The sequence below is a fragment of the Sinohyriopsis cumingii genome, chromosome 10 (genome assembly GCF_028554795.1).
Source record: "Sinohyriopsis cumingii isolate HCF-2022 chromosome 10, ASM2855479v2, whole genome shotgun sequence".
Taxonomy (NCBI): Eukaryota; Metazoa; Mollusca; class Bivalvia; order Unionida; family Unionidae; genus Sinohyriopsis; species Sinohyriopsis cumingii.
The window spans coordinates 84,561,999-84,584,977 of record NC_142970.1 but is presented as its reverse complement, the minus strand read 5'-3'; the positions used below and the strand labels follow the sequence as shown (position 1 = coordinate 84,584,977).

General features: G+C 38.7%; 1 protein-coding gene across 1 annotated transcript in view; it reads left to right on the top strand.

Moving 5' to 3' along the window:
* Positions 1-22,979, top strand: part of LOC149790494 (ubiquitin-like modifier-activating enzyme 5) — a 46,323-nt gene that overhangs the window by 13,133 nt on the left and 10,211 nt on the right. The window contains exons 8-9 of the mRNA XM_089972541.1: positions 2,337-2,464; positions 3,225-3,360. Coding sequence (XP_089828667.1) covers positions 2,337-2,464; positions 3,225-3,360 — 264 coding nt within the window. The remainder of the gene's footprint in view (positions 1-2,336; positions 2,465-3,224; positions 3,361-22,979) is intronic.

The window sequence follows — 22,979 nt, the reverse complement described above, 5'->3', positions numbered from 1 at the left end:
CTTTCTATTTGTACTACCATATTTACTACACTTTCTATTTGTACTACCATATTTACTACACTTTCTATTTGTACTACTGTATTTTTTACTACACTTTCTATTTGTACTACCATATTTACTACACTTTCTATTTGTACTACCATATTTACTACACTTTCTATTTGTACTACCATATTTACTACACTTTCTATTTGTACTACTGTATTTAATACACTTTCTATTTGTACTACCATTATTACCTCACTTTCTATTTGTACTACTGTATTTAATACACTTTCTATTTGTACTACCATATTTACTACACTTTCTATTTGTACTACCATATTTACTACACTTTCTATTTGTACTACCATATTTACTACACTTTCTATTTGTACTACCATATTTACTACACTTTCTACTTGTACTACCATATTTTTTACTACACTTTCTATTTGTACAACCATATTTACTACACTTTCTATTTGTACTACCATATTTACTACACTTTCTATTTGTACTACCATATTTACTACACTTTCTATTTGTACTACTGTATTTACTGCCTTGGATGTGGGAGGTTAACCATAAAGGGAGTGCTTAATTAGGTTCCCACTGAAGCTTTTGCAGTCATCTCCATGACAATTTAACCATTTTTGCATTTGAAAAAATGAAAACAGTCCCCTTGCTGGCTCACACATCTAAAATAGATCTTGCACTCCCTCTCACATGTTGCAAAAGGCGACAAATGGAGACAGGAGCTGTGGTGTTGCATGCAGAACTTGTGACTGATAGGGTGCAGGTTTGAATGCTACCATTGGATCAGCCAGAATGCACTTCTGTTGTGTAGCCTTATATCAGGCAGTTTACTTCAGTTGTCTTGTCACTAATCAAACCGCGTTGCTGTTCTGTGAAATACCAAACCAAACTATCTTTTATGGAACAGCAATACCGTTTATTTAGTCATGATTTTCTAACCTGCCTCCTATTTTAAATGGTGATTTGATGGCAAACTCCTGATTTTGTTCTTTTTTTTTTCAATTTTGGCAGGTCTGAGACTCATTTATATGATTACATTGAAACCATCTTAAATTATCAAATTATAACTTTAAGATTTTATTTGGTATTTATTTCTTACAGTGTTGCTACCAGTAGGCATTTTCCAAAACTGTCATTGCTTCATATTTCATTGTATTTATTGATACAGTATCTCTGTTAAAGAAAGTTTTATTAAATATATGATTTCTTATCAAAGTAGGTGGGGTTTTTTTTTGTCATTTTCAAATAGCAGCACACTAACTGGTGTTTCTAATGATAAACAGTTGATATATCAAGCTATCATTTTCTAATTTTGATCACGGTTTATGTTAAGTATGCCTGCGTGTTATTAGATACTCAAGTCTTCTACGTCGGCCTGAATTGATGGAACAGTGCATGTATTTATGGGGTTTAATGGCATGCCAACACAGTACCGGCAATTTAGCACCTGTTTGTAAATATTGGAGTGCCTAACATCTTGAAAAAAAATAATATTTTGACATATTCAGGATTCAGGTGATCCAAAATCACACAAAGTATTATTGTTTGGTATGTATTTTCCTCAGCTGCATTTGCACTGTGTAATGATCAGACTTATTATCAATAAGAAAGTTTATGTTGATGAGTGAACATTTGTGTTACAATACAGCTGTTGACATCATATCAGTTTTTTTGCAACACAAAGCCTGCATGTCAGTATTATGACAAGGTACAGTTTGGTTAAAATCGAGATCTCTGGTAAAAAAGGTGAACAAGGATGTGTTCACTTGAATTTTAAATTCACCAATCAAATTACAGCTTTCACATTTGGAAAGTAAAAATGTAATTGGGAATATTTAATTTCTAATGATAATACATATGTGTGGAGTTTATATTCAGTTAATCATTTTCTATCAAAGTTTTTTTTTGTAGCAATTATTTCATGGTCACTGAGAGTTCAAATCCTCAGGATACATTTAGGTGGCAAGCGATGTCATATTGATGATGTAATAATTTAAATATTGTGTCACTGCGATGCTATGTTGATTCTACAAAGAAGATGTCCTTAGATTCTAAAAATGTAATGGTAAGATGGCCTACATCATATGGAAGAAAAACCTTCCAAATAAAACAAAAGTTGTACTCTTACAAGATAAATGGCAAAAATATTCAAATGCTTTTGAAGGTATAGATAATAAAGGTAAAACATTGTACAATTCTTGATTATGCTTCTTTTAAATATAAACTTTATTATTTTAAAAAGTCCAAGATTTTCTCTGGTGACACATTTACATAAAAAATCCAAATCACACATGCACACACACAATTTCTTCTTACAGTGTGCCCCACCCCTTGTTGTAGCTACCCACACAGATGAGAAAACCTTGAAGAGGGAAGGTGTCTGTGCTGCCAGCTTACCCACCACTATGGCAGTTGTGGCTGGATTCCTTGTACAAAATACTTTGAAGTAAGTTCTTGTCGCAGGTTTTTTTCCTTTTTTGTTCTCAGATTATAGTTTTTATCTGCATTCTTTTTTATCTTAAACTAGAACTGTTTCGAGTAGTTGAAAACATTCAATTCAATCTAGTCATATTGTATCTTTGAAGATGGATAGCTAAAATACACAAGAATATTAACTGTGATGTAATAGAGAAACGTAGATGTTACTTTTAAAAGTCTTATAGCTGATGAGTGTAATTTGTTTCACTGTTATGATCCATTTCAAAGAATACTTTAAAAATCTGATGCATGTTACAGCTTAATGGAGAAAATAAGGGAATTAGATCTACAAATAATTAGATTGAAATACTACATGGAGATTTTATCAATCAAATGCCCAGTATCTTAGGGCAACTCAAAATTAAAGTTGTGTAATCATTTGACCCATAGTCAAAACCCAGATCAACAACCCTCTTTTAAAGGCAAGAGTTTAAAATAAATTTGGGGTTATGTATGCCATGATGCAAAATCAATAAAATGGGCTTTCTGTATGAAGTGATGGATGGAAAATAGTTACTTTGGTACTTTATTTTCACATAATTTATAAGAATAACAGTGCTAAATTTTAAATAATCTAGTAATTAAATTAGAATATCCTTAAATCGTTTTAGTCAGTCAGCAAGATCTTGCTGTGCAACCATTTTTGTCAGTGGTGCTGCCCAGTTGCAACAATGCTTTTGAAAATTTTTCAAACCCAGATTAAGTTGTTACTTTTTTGTTATTTTGAGGTATTTACTACGTTTTGGTAATGTGACATATTACCTGGGTTACAACGCCTTGGAAGACTTTTTCCCCACGATGGTCATGAAACCAAATCCACAGTGTGATGACAACTACTGTAGACAACAACAGGCAGAGTTTCAGGTAATTTTTCTTATTTTTTTTATAAACAATTTTAAAAACTACCTTAAAAATGTATAAGACAGTGACAGTTTTGAACATTTTTTCACCAAACTTTATATATTCAGTCATAGCCAAACACACAGGTGATGGTGTGAATGCATAAGATTCATGAGGTAATTTTTTTTGCAGATTTCATGGTTACTGTGAATCATATAAGATCAAATAAATCATGATTCTTCTGTGGAAGTAGTAGAAAATTTCACAAAACTATGGAAATTGATAGCTTTGAGAATAAATGTATAACTGTACTATATGAAATGTATAACTGTACTATATAACTGTACTATATGAAATGTATAACTGTACTATATGAAATGTATAACTGTACTGTATGAAATGTATAACTGTACTGTATGAAATGTATAACTGTACTATATGAAATGTATAACTGTACTATGAAATGTATAACTGTACTGTATGAAATGTATAACTGTACTATATGAAATGTAGAACTGTACTATATGAAATGTATAACTGTACTGTATGAAATGTATAACTGTACTGTATGAAATGTATAACTGTACTATATGAAATGTATAACTGTACTATATGAAATGTATAACTGTACTATATGAAATGTATAACTGTTCTATATGAAATGTATAACTGTACTATATGAAATGGATTTGATAATGACCCATGGTCAAGGTTCAGGTCTTGTTGGTGGATGGGTAAGCTGGAACAAAAAGCATGCTGGTTGCTCATGACTAATAGCACTGATTGATATGGTTAAACATCATTGTGATTGAATATCTTTCCTAAAATCTATTAAATCAGGCTTAACAAACTGTGGAGATACTTAAATCACTTCAGCTGTATGTTTCTGTGTCCATCCATTAGCAGAATAATGCAAAACTACTTTATGTACACAAATGAAATTCAATTTGGTACTAAATCAGTTTTCCCAATATTGAAAAAATTTCTGACTCAGACTGATTGGTTGACAAACTTGGTTAGCATGATTGTATAAAACCACTTGAAATAGACAGATGAAAAGTGGATGCGTTATCATGACGTTATCCAGCCCTGGATCTATGTGATGCTTCCAAGGGCAGGAAGGGGACTAGCTGAACATTTAGATATGAAAGTAAAATTCTCTTTCGCTTTCCCAGATTTCTGTATAAATTATGAAGGAAAAGCCTGGAGTTTTCCACTGTTTCATGAAGATTTCAATGATGGATAGTGGATCATTTTATGATCTTTCTAGTCCTGTAGAGGTGAAAGGTCACATATCAAAGGTCGGTGATTAATAGGTTTTCCAGTTTCATTCAGCTCAAAAATACTTTATGCTGAGATATTAACTGTCAAGAAACTTAATTTGTACAGATTGTTAGAACTTGTGCCATCTGTGTAAATATATTTGAATCTCACTGTAAAAACTGTTTTCGGTGCATGACACCTAACAGAATGCAGGTATGGATGACATCCATGGGTTTAGCTACATTTGTAACTGCAAACTCATTTCATATCACATGATATTTATGCCCCCTCCCCTCCTTATTTGGTAATGTCTGTCCTTATGATGTACATCCTGTATAGCTTGTTAATAAGATAGCATGAAACCGGTTAGCTTTGGCAGCAGCAGAGGGGGGGAACAGACCAAAACAGTTTTACAAGTAACCCCTTCTAGGAAACTATTCCTCGATAGAGGGCTTATTTCGACGAAATAAACCCTTCTATTCAGATCATAGAATAAAAAAAAATGTCCCAAAAAATTCGGAGAGTCTCTCCTCGAGAAATTTTTCGAATTTCCAGGGGAAAATGCAATACATTTCCGCTGGCAACTTGGTTTACTTCAATAAATCTGAAACAGTTTCCGTGGCGGGGTCGTCATTGAAAAATCCATGATCGGACCAGCCCCCTCTGCTGCTCTGGGAAATGAGTTTCCAAGGAAAAACATTTTTATGTTAGCGGAATTAAATCATTGACAAATAAATAATGGCAAATATCGGAGAAGCACTTACTACTAGATTAGCTCGAGAACATCTCGAAGCAATTCAGAAATTTCTTCCTGTCCGTGATAGTGTCAGACAAAAATTACAATTAAGACAGCAAGCACGGGAAGTCTTTGCAGAATCCGCGGAGGAATTATTTAAACCCGTCACTGCAGCTACTGAACGGGTTACAACTGTCATCAAAGAAGATCTTCTTCCGGTATCAAAACAAACTGCGACGCAGGCTGAAAAAATAGCAAGAAGAACTAAACAGACAAAGAAGATTTTACGAGATCTTCCAACTGGTATAGCTGCGGCTCAACTTCCACCTGTCGGTGAAAAAATACTTGAGGGTACTGACGTCGCCGATGTGGGAGAAGAACCAAAACCAGTAAAAGAAAACGTAGAATTGATTAAAAAATTTAAGGAAGGTTTTATCGAAGATATTAGAAATACTAAAGGGGAAGAATTACCTAAAAAAGTATTAATTAGTATATTTAAAAAATCTAGTATTTTAAAACCCCCCCATGAAAAAGTAACTGATGATAATCTTATCAAATGGATATATCGAATATATACAAACAAAAGGCAAGCTAGAGATGATGATTTAGATTATATAAGTCTTAATAAAGAAGTAATAAGACTTTATGACGAGCAAATAAAACAACTAGGACAAAAACAACTCGCCGGGTATCAACTTCCTCCATCTCTGCAACAAATAGAACAACAGCAATCTTCTTCACCGCAAAAACCATCTAAAGAGAAAAGGAGGCAGGTGGTAAGTGAAATAAAGCGAAAAGCAGAAGAAAAATGGAAACAAGAAGAAAAAATATTAAAAGATATAGAAACTAAACAACAGGAGAAATTACTTTTCCTAGGTAAAGAAGGAGATCCTGGTGATGATACTCCTCGACCGCAATCTCCAGAGGAAGAATTTCACGACGCACCAGCCGCTACTGGTAGTGGTCTGGGAAATAATTTTATTTGCCCTGATAGCATCGTCAATGACGTATCACGGTTGGAAGTTCTCATCGGAGGAAGACGTGCCGGAAACAACTCTCCGGAAATTATAAATGAAGCCGCAAATATCTGTCAGAGACTATTTCAGCGTGGCATCATGGATATCGGCATCTACCGGGGACTCATTGATGAACTCGCGGATGGTTACTACAGCGACTAATAAATTTAGTTAGAGAAACAATAATTAAATAAAATGATACTACATGATTCTTTTCGCAGACCAAGAAGTGTCAGAGTAGTAAACTCACGATTACCAGTATACGAGGTTGTTTACGGAGATGGAGTCGGTGATGTTGTTAGGGATTTAGTCACAAGAATCGCTCCGAAAGCTGGACCGTTAGCAAAACAATTCGCGATGAAAGCCGCTGATGTTGTCAAGGATAAAGCCATTGGCACTATTGGTAGTCTTGCCGGGAAAACATTTCAAATAATCAAGGATCGACTAGCACAGCTGATACAAAAAAAAACCCCAGTCAAGAGGTTGGCGCCAGTAAAACTACCATCCACTGAAGCTATGCCGGCAAATGTTAGTAGCGTAGTAAATAAGGCCGTAAATCAGAAATTAGCTGAGATCGCAACAGCGGGAATTACCTCCAAAGCGTTGCAAGATAGTGTAACTGCTAATTTGATAGCTGGTAGTGGTTTCCGGTGACAATAACATTTTAATTAGACCATCACGAATAATAATAATGTTTGTGCGAAAATCCAATGATGCATTTGATATGTCCAAACCAGTACTTAAAGATGATTCTGTACGTGATTTTCAATATTATTCTTATGAAGCACGTAATCCTAACCAACAGGGAAGAATTGAACTACAGGTCCAGGATACAAGTAGATACTTCTTGCCCGCTGAGGCCTTCATCGAAGTTGAAGGTAATTTTTTAAAGAATGATAACACCACCTACGCTGTCGGCGATCGAATTGGATTTGTTAACAATGGGATCATGGCGTTATTTAAATCCGCTATTTATATGATAGATGGAAAGGAACTTGAAACAATTCATGACAACGTCGACGTTGCCACAACAATTCTCGGGTTGGCGAGATACTCGGATGATTACACCAGATCAGCCGGACCATCAATGATGTTTGCAAAGGATATAGTCGACCACCCCGATAACAGGAATGTAACAATGAATGGTGCCGGTACCGAAGTTGCATCGATGAACGAAAATTTTAATTTGGGGTTTGCAACACGTAGATCGATGTTAAGTTTAAATGAAGAGTTCTCAAGTGTGATTCCATTGTCTCACATCTTTGGATTCTGCAGAGATGTTCAAAAGGTCATATTCGGTGCCAAACACACAGTTGTACTTGTGCGAAAACCTGATGATAATGACGCTATCTGGCGAGATGCTGCCGTTGACGCTGGTCAAATAGTACTAACTAAACTGTGTTTGTGGATGCCAGTGTTGTCTCCGTCAATCACCGAAGAACAACGACTGTTGTCTTTTATGAACACGGATGGTAAATCACTGCTATCCTGGAAAACAACAACCACAGACGCTATTCAAGGTGATCATAACGGGTTGTTTACATGGCATATATCATCGCAACAAGGAGTATCAGCACCACGACATATTTTTGTTGCATTTCAAGACCGTGCTAGAATAGGTGCACAGACAAGAAATCCAATGGTATTTGATACATTTGGAGTTTCTGAAGTTTCGTTGAGAATAAATGGGCATCAGGAGCCATCTGAGGATATATTAATAGATTTTGAACGTCATCGTGTCGCACGCGCGTATCATCGTCTAATGTCATTTATGGGGCGCGACCTTAATGTGGACACTGGCCTGCAAATATCACAGCGAGATTTTGTGGAATTGTATCCCATTTACTACTTTTCGCTGGAACATCTTGATCTGGTTAAACAATCTGTTGTCGACCTACATTTCCGAGCTCGTATAACTGCTGCTGTTCCTCCCTACAGAGTTGTCGCGGTTATACTCTCCGATAAAGCCATGCTGCTTGAAGGTGTTGGTGGTCGAATGAGAGTTATTGACGCTCCAGTAGAAAATATGTAACAATTAGATTAGTTTCTGAAATATAATGTCATACAGTCACGTTAACCTCACCTTGACTTCCGGTCAGACAAAGAAATTGCAATCGAAGAACGCAAGCACGTGCGGGACATCAATAACGTTAAAACGAGATCAACTTGTTGGTGGTCCAAACAAGCTGTCGTTGACTAATACTCAGATTAAACATTTTAATAAGGCACTAACAGCAAAAACCGGTGTCCGACTTGATTTCTCTGCTGCAGCTATCAAGGACATGACTAAAACCGGTGGAATATTTCCTCTTCTCGCAGCAATACCGGCGTTGATTGCCGCGGCAGCACCAGCCGTAGCAAAAGCCGCAGCACTCGGTGCAGTTGGAACTGCAGCTGGAATGGCACTAAAAAAGGCAACGGGAAAAGGATACAAGAAAAAAAAGGGACGCGGTCTAAGACTACCAGGAACTCCACCATCATGGTATCCAAAAAATTTCTAACGCTGAAACACAAAGTGTCCCCGATGTTGAAGCTTCCAGCTTCTAATTTTGATTTACTCGATGCTGTTAAAAAATTGCGTATAAAACATTTCAGAGGCGTATTTATGCGAGATCAATTACCGACGCGGCCGAATAATCCAGAAACTGGCATTATCAATCTCGACAACAAAGATGGTCCGGGAACTCACTGGGTTGCTTACGCGATCGATCCACGTGGAATTATCTATTTTGATTCGTACGGTTTAGCACCGCCAGTTGAGTTTCTCAGGTATGTCCGCGGAGTGCCTCGCACTCTCAACAGCAGATTTTTTAATGTTCCAGTGTGGCAGTCGACGTTACCAACACAAACATTAGTTGATCCGCCCATTTGCGGAAACGAGGTTTTAAATGTTCTTGATGCAATCTCAAGAAATTCAGCAACTCCTCCTCATAAAGTAGTGTATGAATATACCGCATCGAGAAATGCTTAGCATTTTCATGCTAGCATTTGAAAAACAGCAATAAGAATAATGGTGGATATTTACGGAAGACCTTTCACACGAAGAGGTAAACCAAGCACAGATGCTGATCTCTCAAAATATGCGACCCGAGATGAAGTCGAAAATCTTTTGAATCTAGCCGGAGTTGACCCAGATGAAGTTGCTATTTTCCAAGACAGGCAAGGAAAACTAAGAACGAGCAACATTAAGTGGAATGATATAATTCGCAGAGTTCTTGGAGCTACCAAGGATAACTTCGTTGCATTTAGTGATGGCGGCCGGATCAAGGACTCGAACATATCAATCGCAAGCATCAAAGACAGTATTGATAAAGGTGTTGATAAATGTGTGAAAAAAACCGGCGACGTAATGACCGGCGAACTCAGCATGAACGGCAACAAAATAACCGTTCTAAAAAATCCGGAAGGTCTCGAAGATGCCGCAAATAAACAATACGTCGACACGCAGTACCAACTCGTTGCTGGCCTAATCATCGACAGAGTAACAAAAGCCGGCGACGTAATGACCGGCGAACTCAGCATGAGCGGCAACAAAATAACCGCGTTAGCGAATCCCGAATCCGACCAGGATGCGTCAAACAAACAATATGTGGACATCGTCAACGGTAAACTAAATACGCTGCGGTCAGAGTATGATGTTCACGTGAACGGGTTTAAAAGACTCCAAAGAAACTTCGCAAAAACTGATGAGTCCGTGGATAAGTTTTTTGGGACTCCTCCAGTCGTCGGTGTAAACCTCGCTGATATCAAGACCAACATTAACACGATCAAACAAACACAGCAGGATATCGTATCGGGTATTCCTGATATCGTTAACAAAACCAGTTTGATTAAAGTTCCCACTGGAGTTACTCCCGGGCATATCACCAACATCGTATTCACGGTATCATCGGGATTCGCAACATGGTCCCGACAAAATAGCACTATCAAATATACAGCAACAGCCACCGGTGTTTACAGGTTGTCTGTGTTTTCAGCCGCTAAATTTGAAATCTTCACAACATATCCTTGGAGACCCTCCACCGATAGGTATTCCCCGGTTTGCACTGTAATACTAAACAGCGGAACCGAGGAAACATTTATGCTTGAAGCCGAGGACGATACTTTAACATCAACATCTTACTGGTGGTGTTTGGAATTCGTCGCTGCAACGCCTCAATTGGTTACGTAATTGAAAATTACCAGTAATTGAAATCGCCAGCGATTTTTAAATAAATGTCAACGTTGAAATTCGAAGGATTTCCAGATGCTCAACAATATCGATACAATCAAGTCCGTGAGTGGCAATCTGAGTTAAAAACTGTCATCGAAGTAACCAGTCAAAAAGTAAAAAAATACCGCAGACGCATAACAGTGTTAGACGTTATGGTTTATTCAGTATCCGCCGTTGTTGCATCCGCGGGAGTAATACTATCAGCGGTCACTCCAGTGACTGCAGTAGTCGCTGCCACGATCTCTGTTTCCGCTGCTACAGCAACAGCAGGAGTTTTCGGCATCATAGCAAAAAAAATATCCTCGTGTGCTAACACAAAATTACACGATTACACGACAAAATTAAATACAGCCACAACCGCATATCAGAAATTATCATCGCTGATATCATCATCGTTAGACGCGCAATCCAGCGACGCTGCGTTGATATCAGATTCTGAATTCAAACTAATGTCAGATGCGTACAATGACTATTTGAAAACTAAACAAATAAATAATGTCACAAGAACTGCTTCAACAAATAGTCACAAACACAACACCGGTAAGGACCACAATGATCTCAGTGTCCTCGACGACACCACAATTCGGTATTAATTTTCGAACTCCAATTCGTGTGAGCGAAATCGCGTTGGCAAAGCTTAGTGTGTATCACAGCTGGCCCAATATCAGGTCGGCATCATTTGGTGGTTTGCAGCCGAATAATTCGTTTGTGTTCGGGAGACCCAGCGCGGACCCACAACGTGAACTTGAATGGGATACAATTACGCTACCCACTGGGAGTTATCAGATCGAAGAAATCAACAATGAGATACAACGCCAAATAAAACGAATCACCGGCAAGGAAGCCAGAATATCTGTGACCGCGCACGAGCCAACGCTGTCTACGGTCATTGAAATCTCAACACCGGGATACGCCGTGGATATTTATAAAAGCTCAATCAGGTCCGTATTAGGATGGCCACAAAAACGACCCGAACCTGAACCGGGCCCACCACCACCCCAAAAATCAGATTTCGAGACCGTTAAGCAAGACCCACACGACCTCGTCGGGGATTATTTATTATTTGCAGATAAATTAATATCCGGAGAAGCCTGGTTTTCAACATCACCTAGAATTCCCGTAGATATAATAGAGGCAGCTTTCACGGGCGGGGAATACCGTCAATACCAGCCAGAAGATATAGAAGCTCATTTTTTTAATCCGATCAAACAAGCACATAAACAACAGCTAGAACTGTTGCAAGTATATTTTCAAGATTATATTTCTGATTTAACAAGTCCTGGAACTGGAAACGCTAGCGTTTCTACAAGCAGTTCTCGCGATAAAATTATCACAGCCATAGAAAAACTAAACAAACTCGCATCCGCGATGGAAATTATAAATCAAAAAATAATTCAGCATCTACTGAATCTCAAGGGCGATTACGGAAACGAAAAAAGATCGAATTTTGCATCCCAATTTGGTATTCCCGTGGAGAAGATTTCAGAATTTACACTTCCCGGATATAACGCGCGCACGCTACGAAAATCAGTCCAGGATCTCATCGATGAATCTTTCGAAGATATTCTTGCCGCGTACACGCGAACAAAACCACAACCTGTTATTTTAAGACACGACAACAGTACTACCGCGGACGGCAGACACATCTCCGTCGGGATCGTAAATATCACAGATGTTATTGCGGTCAATCTTGTATGTGACGTCATCGACGGTAGCTACAGCGCATCAGATAATACTACGGCCCAACAGGGGTTTATCCTGTACACGTTCACACCAAAAGATCCGCCCGGGTTTCTGATTGTGCAAGAACCAATCAATCCCGTCTATCTACGGTGTAATAATCCGTGGTTGTCAACGATAAATTTCAAACTTGCCGACCAACGGGGGAATTTGTTGGACCTGCGTGGCGAGACCGTCAGTATAAACTTACTGGTGAAGTCCTGAAACTCGAAGAGTTTCCACGCATAGCGTTTCACAATTAAAAAAAAAACAGTTGTGTATAATGTATGAATACATTCACACACGAGTTCATATTCATGATAAGCAAATTCTTCACGAGGCAATAAAAACCGCATTTGGAAACGCTAGCGTTTCTGGAAACTCAAAGATTCAGTCCCCGGAACAGTATTTCCCCGTTAAAATAATCGTTGACGTGTACGGCGACGAAGACTTCTTGTTGACGCGGTCACAATTGACGCAGTTACAGCAAAATCATATGATCACAGCTTGGTGTCAACGAGAACAGATCATGAACTATTCTCATTGTTGTATTGATGCTGAAGCGCTCAAGCAAATCCTGAAAATGTAAAACATTTCGAAAACTCTTTGAGTGGAAAACGCTATGCGTTTCACACACTCTGAAATTGGAAATACAAAAAAAAATAATACACTTTTTTTTTACCGTGAGAAGTCTTTTTGACTCGTGCATTTATACTTGGGCGTCACAAATACTAGTACATGTAGGCATTTCCGCGTCCTTTATATAACCTCGCAACAGTCTCACCCTGGTGTTAATTAATTTTCGAGTCTCATACTCGTGTGACAATCCAAGACGAATCTTCTCAACTGCACGACATAGTGGAATAAATTCAGATACCTGATTGGACGTTACCGTGGCAAGTGATTTGTAAACGTGATTCTGTATATTTTTAATGAACCTATAACACGCAGGGAGATTGTTCTTCTTCGTTGATAGCTCATTCAGGGATTCAAAATCTGACATAATTGTTTCAGTGTCTAGTAAAATATTAAAACCTCGCTGTTGTAATTCTTTAATTTCAACAAGTATGGTATTTATGTTTTCGTGATTCATATTATTATATATTTTCATATTTTTAAATTGGGAAACGCTAGCGTTTCTGAGAAGTCCCTTGGACTTCCACAGAAATACTTTACTGAGCGATGCTAGCACGAGAAACTCTTTGAGTTTTCAACGATAACAAAAACACACACGTAGATAAGCGGTTATCACTGGAAACACTTTGTGTTTCTACCCGGTACTCTTCCGGTTACTGTTCTTTGTTAGGATTTTTTTTTGTGATTGCATTTACAGGTCTTATATTATATCGTTGTTTGTGTCAATGATATAACAGAATGAAATCTTCTGTTTGAGCTTCTTGGAAAATGCTGTTTTGTAGATCCCGGTTGCGACACGCTGTACAACAGGTGGACAAATACCGAAATACCTACCGGCGGCGTTTATTGACTGGAATACAATTTCTTCACCTGTAATTGCGTTTATAGATTTAATAGCTTTTCTTGCAACTGTTTTACAACGCCCTGTGTTACCCAGTAGGCAGTTCTTGCTCTGAGTGACCACGCGAAGATTGTTTATAGAGTTATCAAGTATGTTACCGTTAATGTGATCAATGACAAAACCCTTAGGGATCACTCCAAAGAAACATTCATAGACGAAACGATGACATAAATACCTCTTTGAGCACGTGGCAGTAAATCTTAAATAACCACCATTATCAACTCCACCAACTGGTCGTCTTCGCGTGCAGTGTCGTACTATGCCATCTCGGTTTGCCTCATAATTTGGAATAGTTGGATGTGGAACAAATTCTTGATTCATTATACTATAAGCAAATCATTTGTCTAATTCATAATTTGTCTGAAAACTTATTTATGTAATCACGCTCCGAGAGAGTGTTCGAGTCTGGATTTTTTTTATCATAATACCGTTTTAGTTCTCGATAGCGTTTTCCACCACACGCTGAACATAATTGCGTTTTTCCTCGTACTCCAATGCCGCATCTGATACACGGTATCGGTCCTAGACTTCCCCCGCGGACCTGTTGAGCATGTTGTCCACAGTATTCGCCTCTGCAACGTCTGCTACACGGCGCTGATGAATTAAGTTTAATCCACTTGCATGAGAAACTCTTTGAGTTTCCGTTCATTATATATAATATTTTTGTCTATTTAAATACTTGTCTTAATTATAATATGGAGGAATTTGAAAGACTATCCAGAATAAAACCTGTATCAGGTTCTCGATTCGATCTTGACCGGTTAACCGCTGATCCACGACGAAGAGAGTTAGCAACGGTAATTGGTGTTATCAAGAACGCCAAAGAAGAGTTTCGTCGTGATGGTGCCGCACACACGTGGTCTTCGTATAAAATTATCCCCGACGCGGGCATTTCTGGAACCCCAAGGGGTTCTCGTGGCCGTATCATTGATGCTACCATGAACGATACAATCGCGCGTAACATAATTGGGTATCTCGACGATAGAAGATATTTCATACAGATAAAATTTATTGTTGGAGTCGACGGCGGAAAGTGGATTATCAGAGACAAACTAGACCCTGTTCTTGATGCCAAGGGGGTTCGTGGAAAAACCGTTCTGTTAAGTAAAGACTCAAACCCGGGAGTACTTGTTGGGATTGATATACCATATTATGCCAGAGCGTATCCTGTGACCGCAGTCATTTATGGAATTTATCCGATGAAGAAACCACGCGTTGATAAACTCAAACCGATGAAGGTGTCGCCGTTGACAGAGTCAAAGATGAATTGTGTAGCTGAGAGAGTAATGGAACATTTTAAAAATGCAATGCGAGGAAACGGCCTAACACCGCTAAGACAAACTAAAATAACAGCGTGGGCGACACGAGTAGCGGATAAAGGAGCGTCAATAAATGATGTTGCTGAGCTAGAGCGATTGCTAAAATTTCCTATAACGGTTTCATCGTTAACCGGTACGGTATTGTATGCGTGTAAATATGATTCCCGTGGAGCACCAATAACTATTATCGATCATAACAGTCACGCCTGGACTGACTCGGTTAGGATATTCCCGCGAGACCGTGTTGTGAAGTATTATCCGGAATTGCCGAGCGGAACCGCTAACGGGGAGAGTGCGAGGCACTCCATGTTTGATTTTATTTATCAGATAAGTAAAACCGATCCGGTGTCTGTGTGGTTATTCAGAAGTAGCGAAGATGGAGAATATGATCAGTTTGTGAGACCCGACGGGGAAATATGCAGAACAATGGCGTTACAGCACGAAATGAAAAAACTCGCAGAAAAATATCATGCGACGGACATTGATACGTTACTGACACACTGTTTTACTGTCCCGGGTGTTGCCGCACATGTAGCCCGGGAACGAAATTCATGGAGACCAACTCCGAAAAGTTTTCTTGGGGATATCCAACAGAGCTGTGTCGAATACGGACACGGCGGTTTGTGGAATACTCGATATGATTACCGCGGTATGATATCCGTGGACATGACGGCGTGTTATCCAGGAAGTTTCCTTGGGCGTGGAGAATGCAGCGAATATTTTAAACGGTTTGGCCACGTTACAAACTCGATGACAAGAGTTGCTGTAAACGGACCATTGCCTGATTTTGACTTGACCGGATTTGCTTGTGTGTCGTCGTTTAAATTCGCTAAGGATTTACATCCTGTGTGTTATGTTTGGTTTGGCAGACATTTCGTTGAGAAGCGATGGGCACCGATAGTGTTATTGCGATACATGCTTGACAGTCGAATACTGTTGTCACTGACGGTCAGCGAAGCGATTATATGTTATTGTCGTCAAACCGAAGTTTGGTTGCCAACTCCAACGTTAGAAGAAGTCATCGAAGATTGGTCACGAGAACATCCAGAAACTTCTATCGACGCTATCATCAAGGAAGCTCCTGAAGTACTTAAAAACAAACTCAGAAATGACGAAAGCACAGCAAAAGATCTAGGACGAAGAATAATAGGGAAATTCACTCAAGGTGGAGCGTATGATCATAAACAACATCACAGTCGATTAATCATGGACAAGACTGAATTGGATCTTGTTGTCGCTGATGCAGCCACGAACAACATGTTCTGTAACCGCGAAGATGTGTTTCTGTCAAACGGGGAAAAACTAGGGACTGTTTTTAGTTATATCGACGGAGAATCATCTCAGTACACACATTTGAGATCTTCGATGCTAGCTTATGTATCCATAAATTTGTTGTCGATGATTAATAGATTCCCTGTTGTCGCAGTGAGAGTTGCAACGGATTCATTTTATATTGATAAAAAACACTTAGCGGTGTTGGATAATGTTATATCGGATGATCCATCGTGGGGCTCGTGGAGAATAAAGAATGAAATGTTACAAGGATATTGTGAATCAGCTGACGTTGAAATCGTGGATGAGTATCGCAGCGCAGAAATGTCTTCGACGGTTTCGTTGTCTCCGCCGGTGCACGATCCTGTTACAAGACACAAAACAGTTTATCTAAACGGTCCTGGTGGTTCTGGTAAAACAACTCGGGCGATTGAATTATTTCGCGGTTCTGACTTGGTCGTGCTGACTCCCACACACAGACTTGCCAGGGAGATGAGACAACGGGATGTTAACGCGTGCACGTATCACAGTTTTTTCAAATACAGCGGCGGCACGTGGACACCTGAACGAATGGGAACGAAATATATTCCCGAGAAAATCATCTGGGATGAGATAGACACTGTGCCGTTAGATATATTAAAACAGTTTCTGGATTGGTTGCTAAAGAAAAATACCGCAGTGGTGATGTGCGGCGATCATGGTCAACCACCGCCATTTACAGGTGAATCTCCGCACGAGTGGCTGAAAACTTTTGTAGATTATTATGAGGAAATAACTAACGATGTTAGAGCACTCGATGAAACGCTGAAAGAGTTTAAGACACTGATCAGGCTACAAACCAATAAAGTCCAGTGTGAGATAATGCGTGAAATAATTCCAGAGACTTCGCTGAGCGACTTTTGGGAAATGTGGAAACCAAGTGATCTCATAGTGGCAAGTAGAAAGATAGTCAGGGACACACTTCAGCAGCGGTTATTTCAGTTACATCAGAAGAAATTTCCCATGTTGGGCGTCCCGTTGTGTTATAGACCAGCTGATACGCGATTGCAGAATATTGATGTTGATATTCCAACGCGCGTATCTGCGTCGGGTCCGGAGAAACAGAATTTAGTATTAAATGATATTGTTATCGTTGATGTTGATGCTGTCGAACAGGCACTGAAAATGAGCAAATCCCCGTGGACGCTAGGATACGCTATGACCATCCACAGTTCGCAGGGACTAACTATTTCAGATACAACAGTTTGGATTGTTGATGATCGCATCGAGTGGTCAAATTTAGTTTATTTAGCCGTGTCAAGAGTAAGAAGGATAGCTCAGTTACAAAGAATTGTATTAGATGATGTTGTCAACGACAGCATCAACAGATCAATCGCTGATGATACAATAAGAAAGAAATTAGCCGGTTACAAACAGAGCGACAAAAAAAATGGTAACGAGTTTGATCTCGACGAAGCATTTATTATACAATTACAACAACAGCAGAATAATCACTGCGCGAGTTGTAATTGTTTATTGCTGTGGCAGTATTCGAAAAATAATCCAAGGCAATTTACCGTAGATAGAATAGATAGTAATCGCGGTCATACGCGTGAAAATGTAATGCTGACCTGTCTTGAGTGTAATCGACGCAGAGGTGCTGCTGCAGTTATTTAAGTGATCGGGGTGGTAATTGTGTATCCGTGGGAATCACCAGAAGTTGCTCGCGTGTAAATCCACGCTGAGGAGCAGTTGAATCTAATCTGTAGATTGCGTTTCTCCCAGTTGATCTGGTTATGCTAGATATCTTGTGTGTTGTAACGCTCCATATAGGATCAGTTGCCCTTTTTTTTCCTCCTTCGAGTTCGCCGGGTTCGTATAAATACCTAACGGTGACATTACCCAGCAGTGGGGACGCTAGCGTACCTGGCTGCGTTGAAACATGTCCGCGTTCACTGACGGGGGGTATATATTTTTTTGTGATTGCATTTACAGGTCTCATGTTTGTTGTTCTGGTAATTTCATTATTCAGCGCGGCTATCACGTTTGGCAGTCTTGCAACCCATTCACGAGATCTCGTATCGTAAATGAATTCCCTCGCGTACTGGTATCCGAATAATCTCTCAGCGAGTGTTCTATTAAATCGCTCAACAATTGCCTGATCCCGATGAATTTCAGTATGCCCTCGTCGTATAACAACGTTATGCTGCTTTGTCAGTGATGATACCGCGCCCTGAAATTCTTTACCAGGATCAACTTGTAATAATCGGGGCCAGCTTAGAGGTCCTCGCTGATAAATTCGTTTAAACGCAGAGGCAACTTCAGCGGCTGTTTTAGTCGCTAACGGTTCTGCTTCTTTGTATCTACTAGCAACATCAACTACTGTTAGCGCGTATTTGTATGTTTTTCTACGGACAGTATCATGAGGCAGGAATAGTATGTCAGCCTGATGAACTTCATTGGGGGTACTAACATCAAAATGTGCAAAGTTGATTTGTCGAGGTGGTGGTAAGTAGATTTGCCATATTGCTTGTTTTGACAGCCATTTTTTAGCAACCTCGCGTGTTACTGATGCCGCGTTGGCGAGTTTATTAATTGCTGAGTTACCTCTCCAGTATCCAATTGGGGAATAATAAATCGCTTGCATTTTTATTAATTATCCAGCGCCTAATGCTAATTTAGATTTCATCGCTGATCTTACTAACCAATTAGCGAGTGACTCCTTAAATGATTTATTTTTTATGGCGCTTAGTGCATGAATTAATTTCACATCCGCGATATGCCTGTCTTGTAGATCTTTACTTCGATAAGCAACATCATGTATGTGACACGCTGCGTCGATAGCGTTTATCGGATACTCTCCCGGTTTTGGTTTAGACTGTTCATCAAGTCTGATATCTAGTCGTGTCCCTGGACCGCAGTAATTGTATCCTGGGAGATGCTTTTCTCCGGGATATTTAGCCCAAGGGGTACCTGGAAGTCGTCCGAGGGTTGCTGCAATGTCACCTCCGCTGACTTTGTCAGGCTTTTTTTTTGAAATCTAAATTTTTTTGTGCCACATCGCGCACACTTACCAGAAAGTGCTTGTCTGTTATTTTTTGTTGTAATGGTTGTTATGTCGTTTGTAGGGGTTCGTGCCTTACACTTCACACAATATAAATCCATAATTATTATTCCTTATATACAAATGGAGATCACTGATTTTTCTGCGACGCGAAGGAAAGAACCAGTCAAGCATAATTCCGTGCTACCAAATTCTATCAGAATGATCATCATAGGACCGTCAGGATCAGGTAAAACGCAACTGCTACTGAACATGATAATGAAGTGGATGAAATGGGACAAACTATACTTGATAGCTCCGTCTGTGGATGATCAACGTTGTTATGATGTTATAAAAGATTTTAATGAGAGTGCAAAAGCGCTGAGTGAAGACGGCGAGGATGTTGTTGAATTTATAACTGATATTGAAGAAGCTCCGTCCGTGGAAGACCTTAACGGGGAAATAAATAACCTAGTAGTGTATGATGATGTGATGCTGGACAAGCAAAAAAATCCTGCAAGAATATTTTCCCGGGGTCGTCATAAAAACACCGATGTCATTTATGTTACTCAACGTTACACACAAATACCAAAAGTAATCAGGGATAACTGTAATCTTCTTGCTGTGTTTAATGGAGTTGATGTTCATACGCTGAGAAATATTCATCAAACCTGGTGTGGTGGCGATATGGATTTAAATAAATTTAAAAATTTCTTCAGTCATGCTCAAAGAAAACCTCACGGATTTGTGACAATAAATTTACACGATCCCAGAACAAGATACCGTATTGGACTTGATACATTGTATGGTTAACATAAAAATGTTTTCCCAGAGCAGCAGAGGGGGCTGGTCCGATCATGGATTTTTCAATGACGACCCCGCCACGGAAACTGTTTCAGATTTATTGAAGTAAACCAAGTTGCCAGCGGAAATGTATTGCATTTTCCCCTGGAAATTCGAAAAATTTCTCGAGGAGAGACTCTCCGAATTTTTGGGGACATTTTTTTTTATTCTATGATCTGAATAGAAGGGTTTATTTCGTCGAAATAAGCCCTCTATCGAGGAATAGTTTCCTAGAAGGGGTTACTTGTAAAACTGTTTTGGTCTGTTCCCCCCCCTCTGCTGCTTTGGCAAATACAGTTTTGCTTTCATATTTTTATCCCGCTGTAGATGATCAAATTGTATTTATAGGCCCTTACTGTAACAGTAATTTGATCAGATTTATAGGTATTTACTCTGACAGTAATATGTTTTGATTGATAGGCCTTTTCTGTTATAGTAATCTGATTGGATTTAAAGGGCCTTACTAAAACAGTAATATGATTGGATTTATAAGCCCTTACTATAACAGTATATGATTTGGAATTATAGGCCCTTCCTGTGACAGTAATATGATTGGATTCATTGGCCCTTACTATAACAGTAATATGATTGGATTTATAGGTACTTCCTGTGACAGTAATATGATTGGATTTATAGGCCCTTAATGTGACAGTACTCTGATTGGATTTATAGGCCCTTAATGTGACAGTACTCTGATTGGATTTATATTCCTATCATACCTGTCCCAATGGCCACCTTTATATAGCAGTAACCTGGTTTAAATGGACATCTTAGTTTCCCCTGGCAAATTGTCTGTACAGTAGTTATATATAGTAACCTGCTTTCTGCAGTGAGCAGTCAGATGTTTCCTAACCAAATGGTGCCTTGTCTCGGCTGTAAGTAGCCACTGAAGTGCATGCAGATTAAACTTTTGTGTGATGAAGAAGGCATTGTTTAGATAAAGGAATGGCTTCTGCGTTGAAGAGTGAACATTTCTTGTCTCATTTATCATAGTGTCAATGGAACTCGTATGTGTCAATATGTCAAATTTGAAAGTGAGTTTTTGTTTTATAATTATTAGTGAGGTTGGGTAAAAGCAGTTAATTAGATGGATGTCGGCAAAAGTAGTCTGACATATCCAGCAGAAATGAGAGTTGCCCTTTGTGACAGTGTTATATGTTTGGCTTGAAATCTAAATTTTGTAATATCTGATGAAAAAGTTAATCTGTGAGGAGAGATACAAATTATCCCTTTCATTAGGGTCAGGGGTCATTCATTATTTACAAAACTCTTCTGTAAAGACATGTTGAAGTCCGGTTTATGTGTTAGAAACTACATTCACATGATGCTTCTTTACATTTCCTGTTCATCACAAGCCTCTCACACAACTCAGTTCTTCTGATCTTGGTGACCTGAGCAAATGGTTAATCCAGATGTTTTATTAAGTGTGAACACCTGTTCCAAAGCCTCTGTTTCAGAAGTTTTAGTAAGCTGTTAGTTAGATGGGGATCTTAATGTTGTCTCATGGTGCACATTACAGAGATCAGTGAGTGGTGTTTTTTTTTAAAGCATTAGTAATTATCAAATTATGAGATGGATTATGGAGAGCTGTATACAGTAATCTAGTGTGAAACATGACTTTGGGGAAGAACAACATATACACAAGCCATGTATTTCATTATTTTGTTGAATAGTGCACTAAATTAAATCTAAATTAAATCTGTTAATATTATAATAATAAGAATAATGATAATAATAATAGTAATAATAATAATAATAATAATAATTGCTTTAGGTGCATGCAGTATTTGTTTAAAAACAGTTTGAAAGGTAAATCTGCATACAGAAATCACCCGTGTACAAATGTCAGTTTGACTTTATCCCATGGGTGAGTGCTGTTGATAGGTTTGACTGCACTAAATTAAACTACTTAAGTGTAAAGTTTCTTCTCTCAGACTAGATTGTATGGGTCCAAAGAACACTGTAGGTAAAGTTTGGTAACATTAATTACCAGTGAACACTGTAGGTAAAGTTTGGTAACATTAATTACCAACAAACACTGTTAGTAAAGTTTGGTAAAATTAATTGCCAACGAACACTTTAGGTAAAGTTTGGTAACATTAATTACCAACAAACACTGTAGGTAAAGTTTGGTAACATTAACTACCAACGAACACTTTAGGTAAAGTTTGGTAATATTAATTACCAATGAACATTGTATGGGTCCAAAGAACACTGTAGGTAAAGTTTGGTAACATTAATTACCAGTGAACACTGTAGGTAAAGTTTGGTAACATTAATTACCAGTGAACACTGTAGGTAAAGTTTGGTAACGTTAATTACCAATGAACACTGTAGGTAAAGTTTGGTAACATTAATTACCAACGAACATGGTAGGTAAAGTTTGGTAACATTAATTACCAACGAATACGGTAGGTAAAGTTTGGTAACATTGATTACCAACGAACATGGTAGGTAAAGTTTGGTAACGTTAATTACCAACGAACACTGTAGGTAAAGTTTGGTAACATTAATTACCAACGAACACTGTAGGTAAAGTTTGGTAACATTAATTACCAACGAAAACTGTAGCAAAGTTCAAAAATGTTTGTTACAGTCACAGCTCTTTAGCCAATGTTCGTTAATCTCAATCACAAATGAACACTCGGAGCAAAGTTCAGTAACATTAATTACAAATGAACACTGTAGACAAGGTTTGGTAAC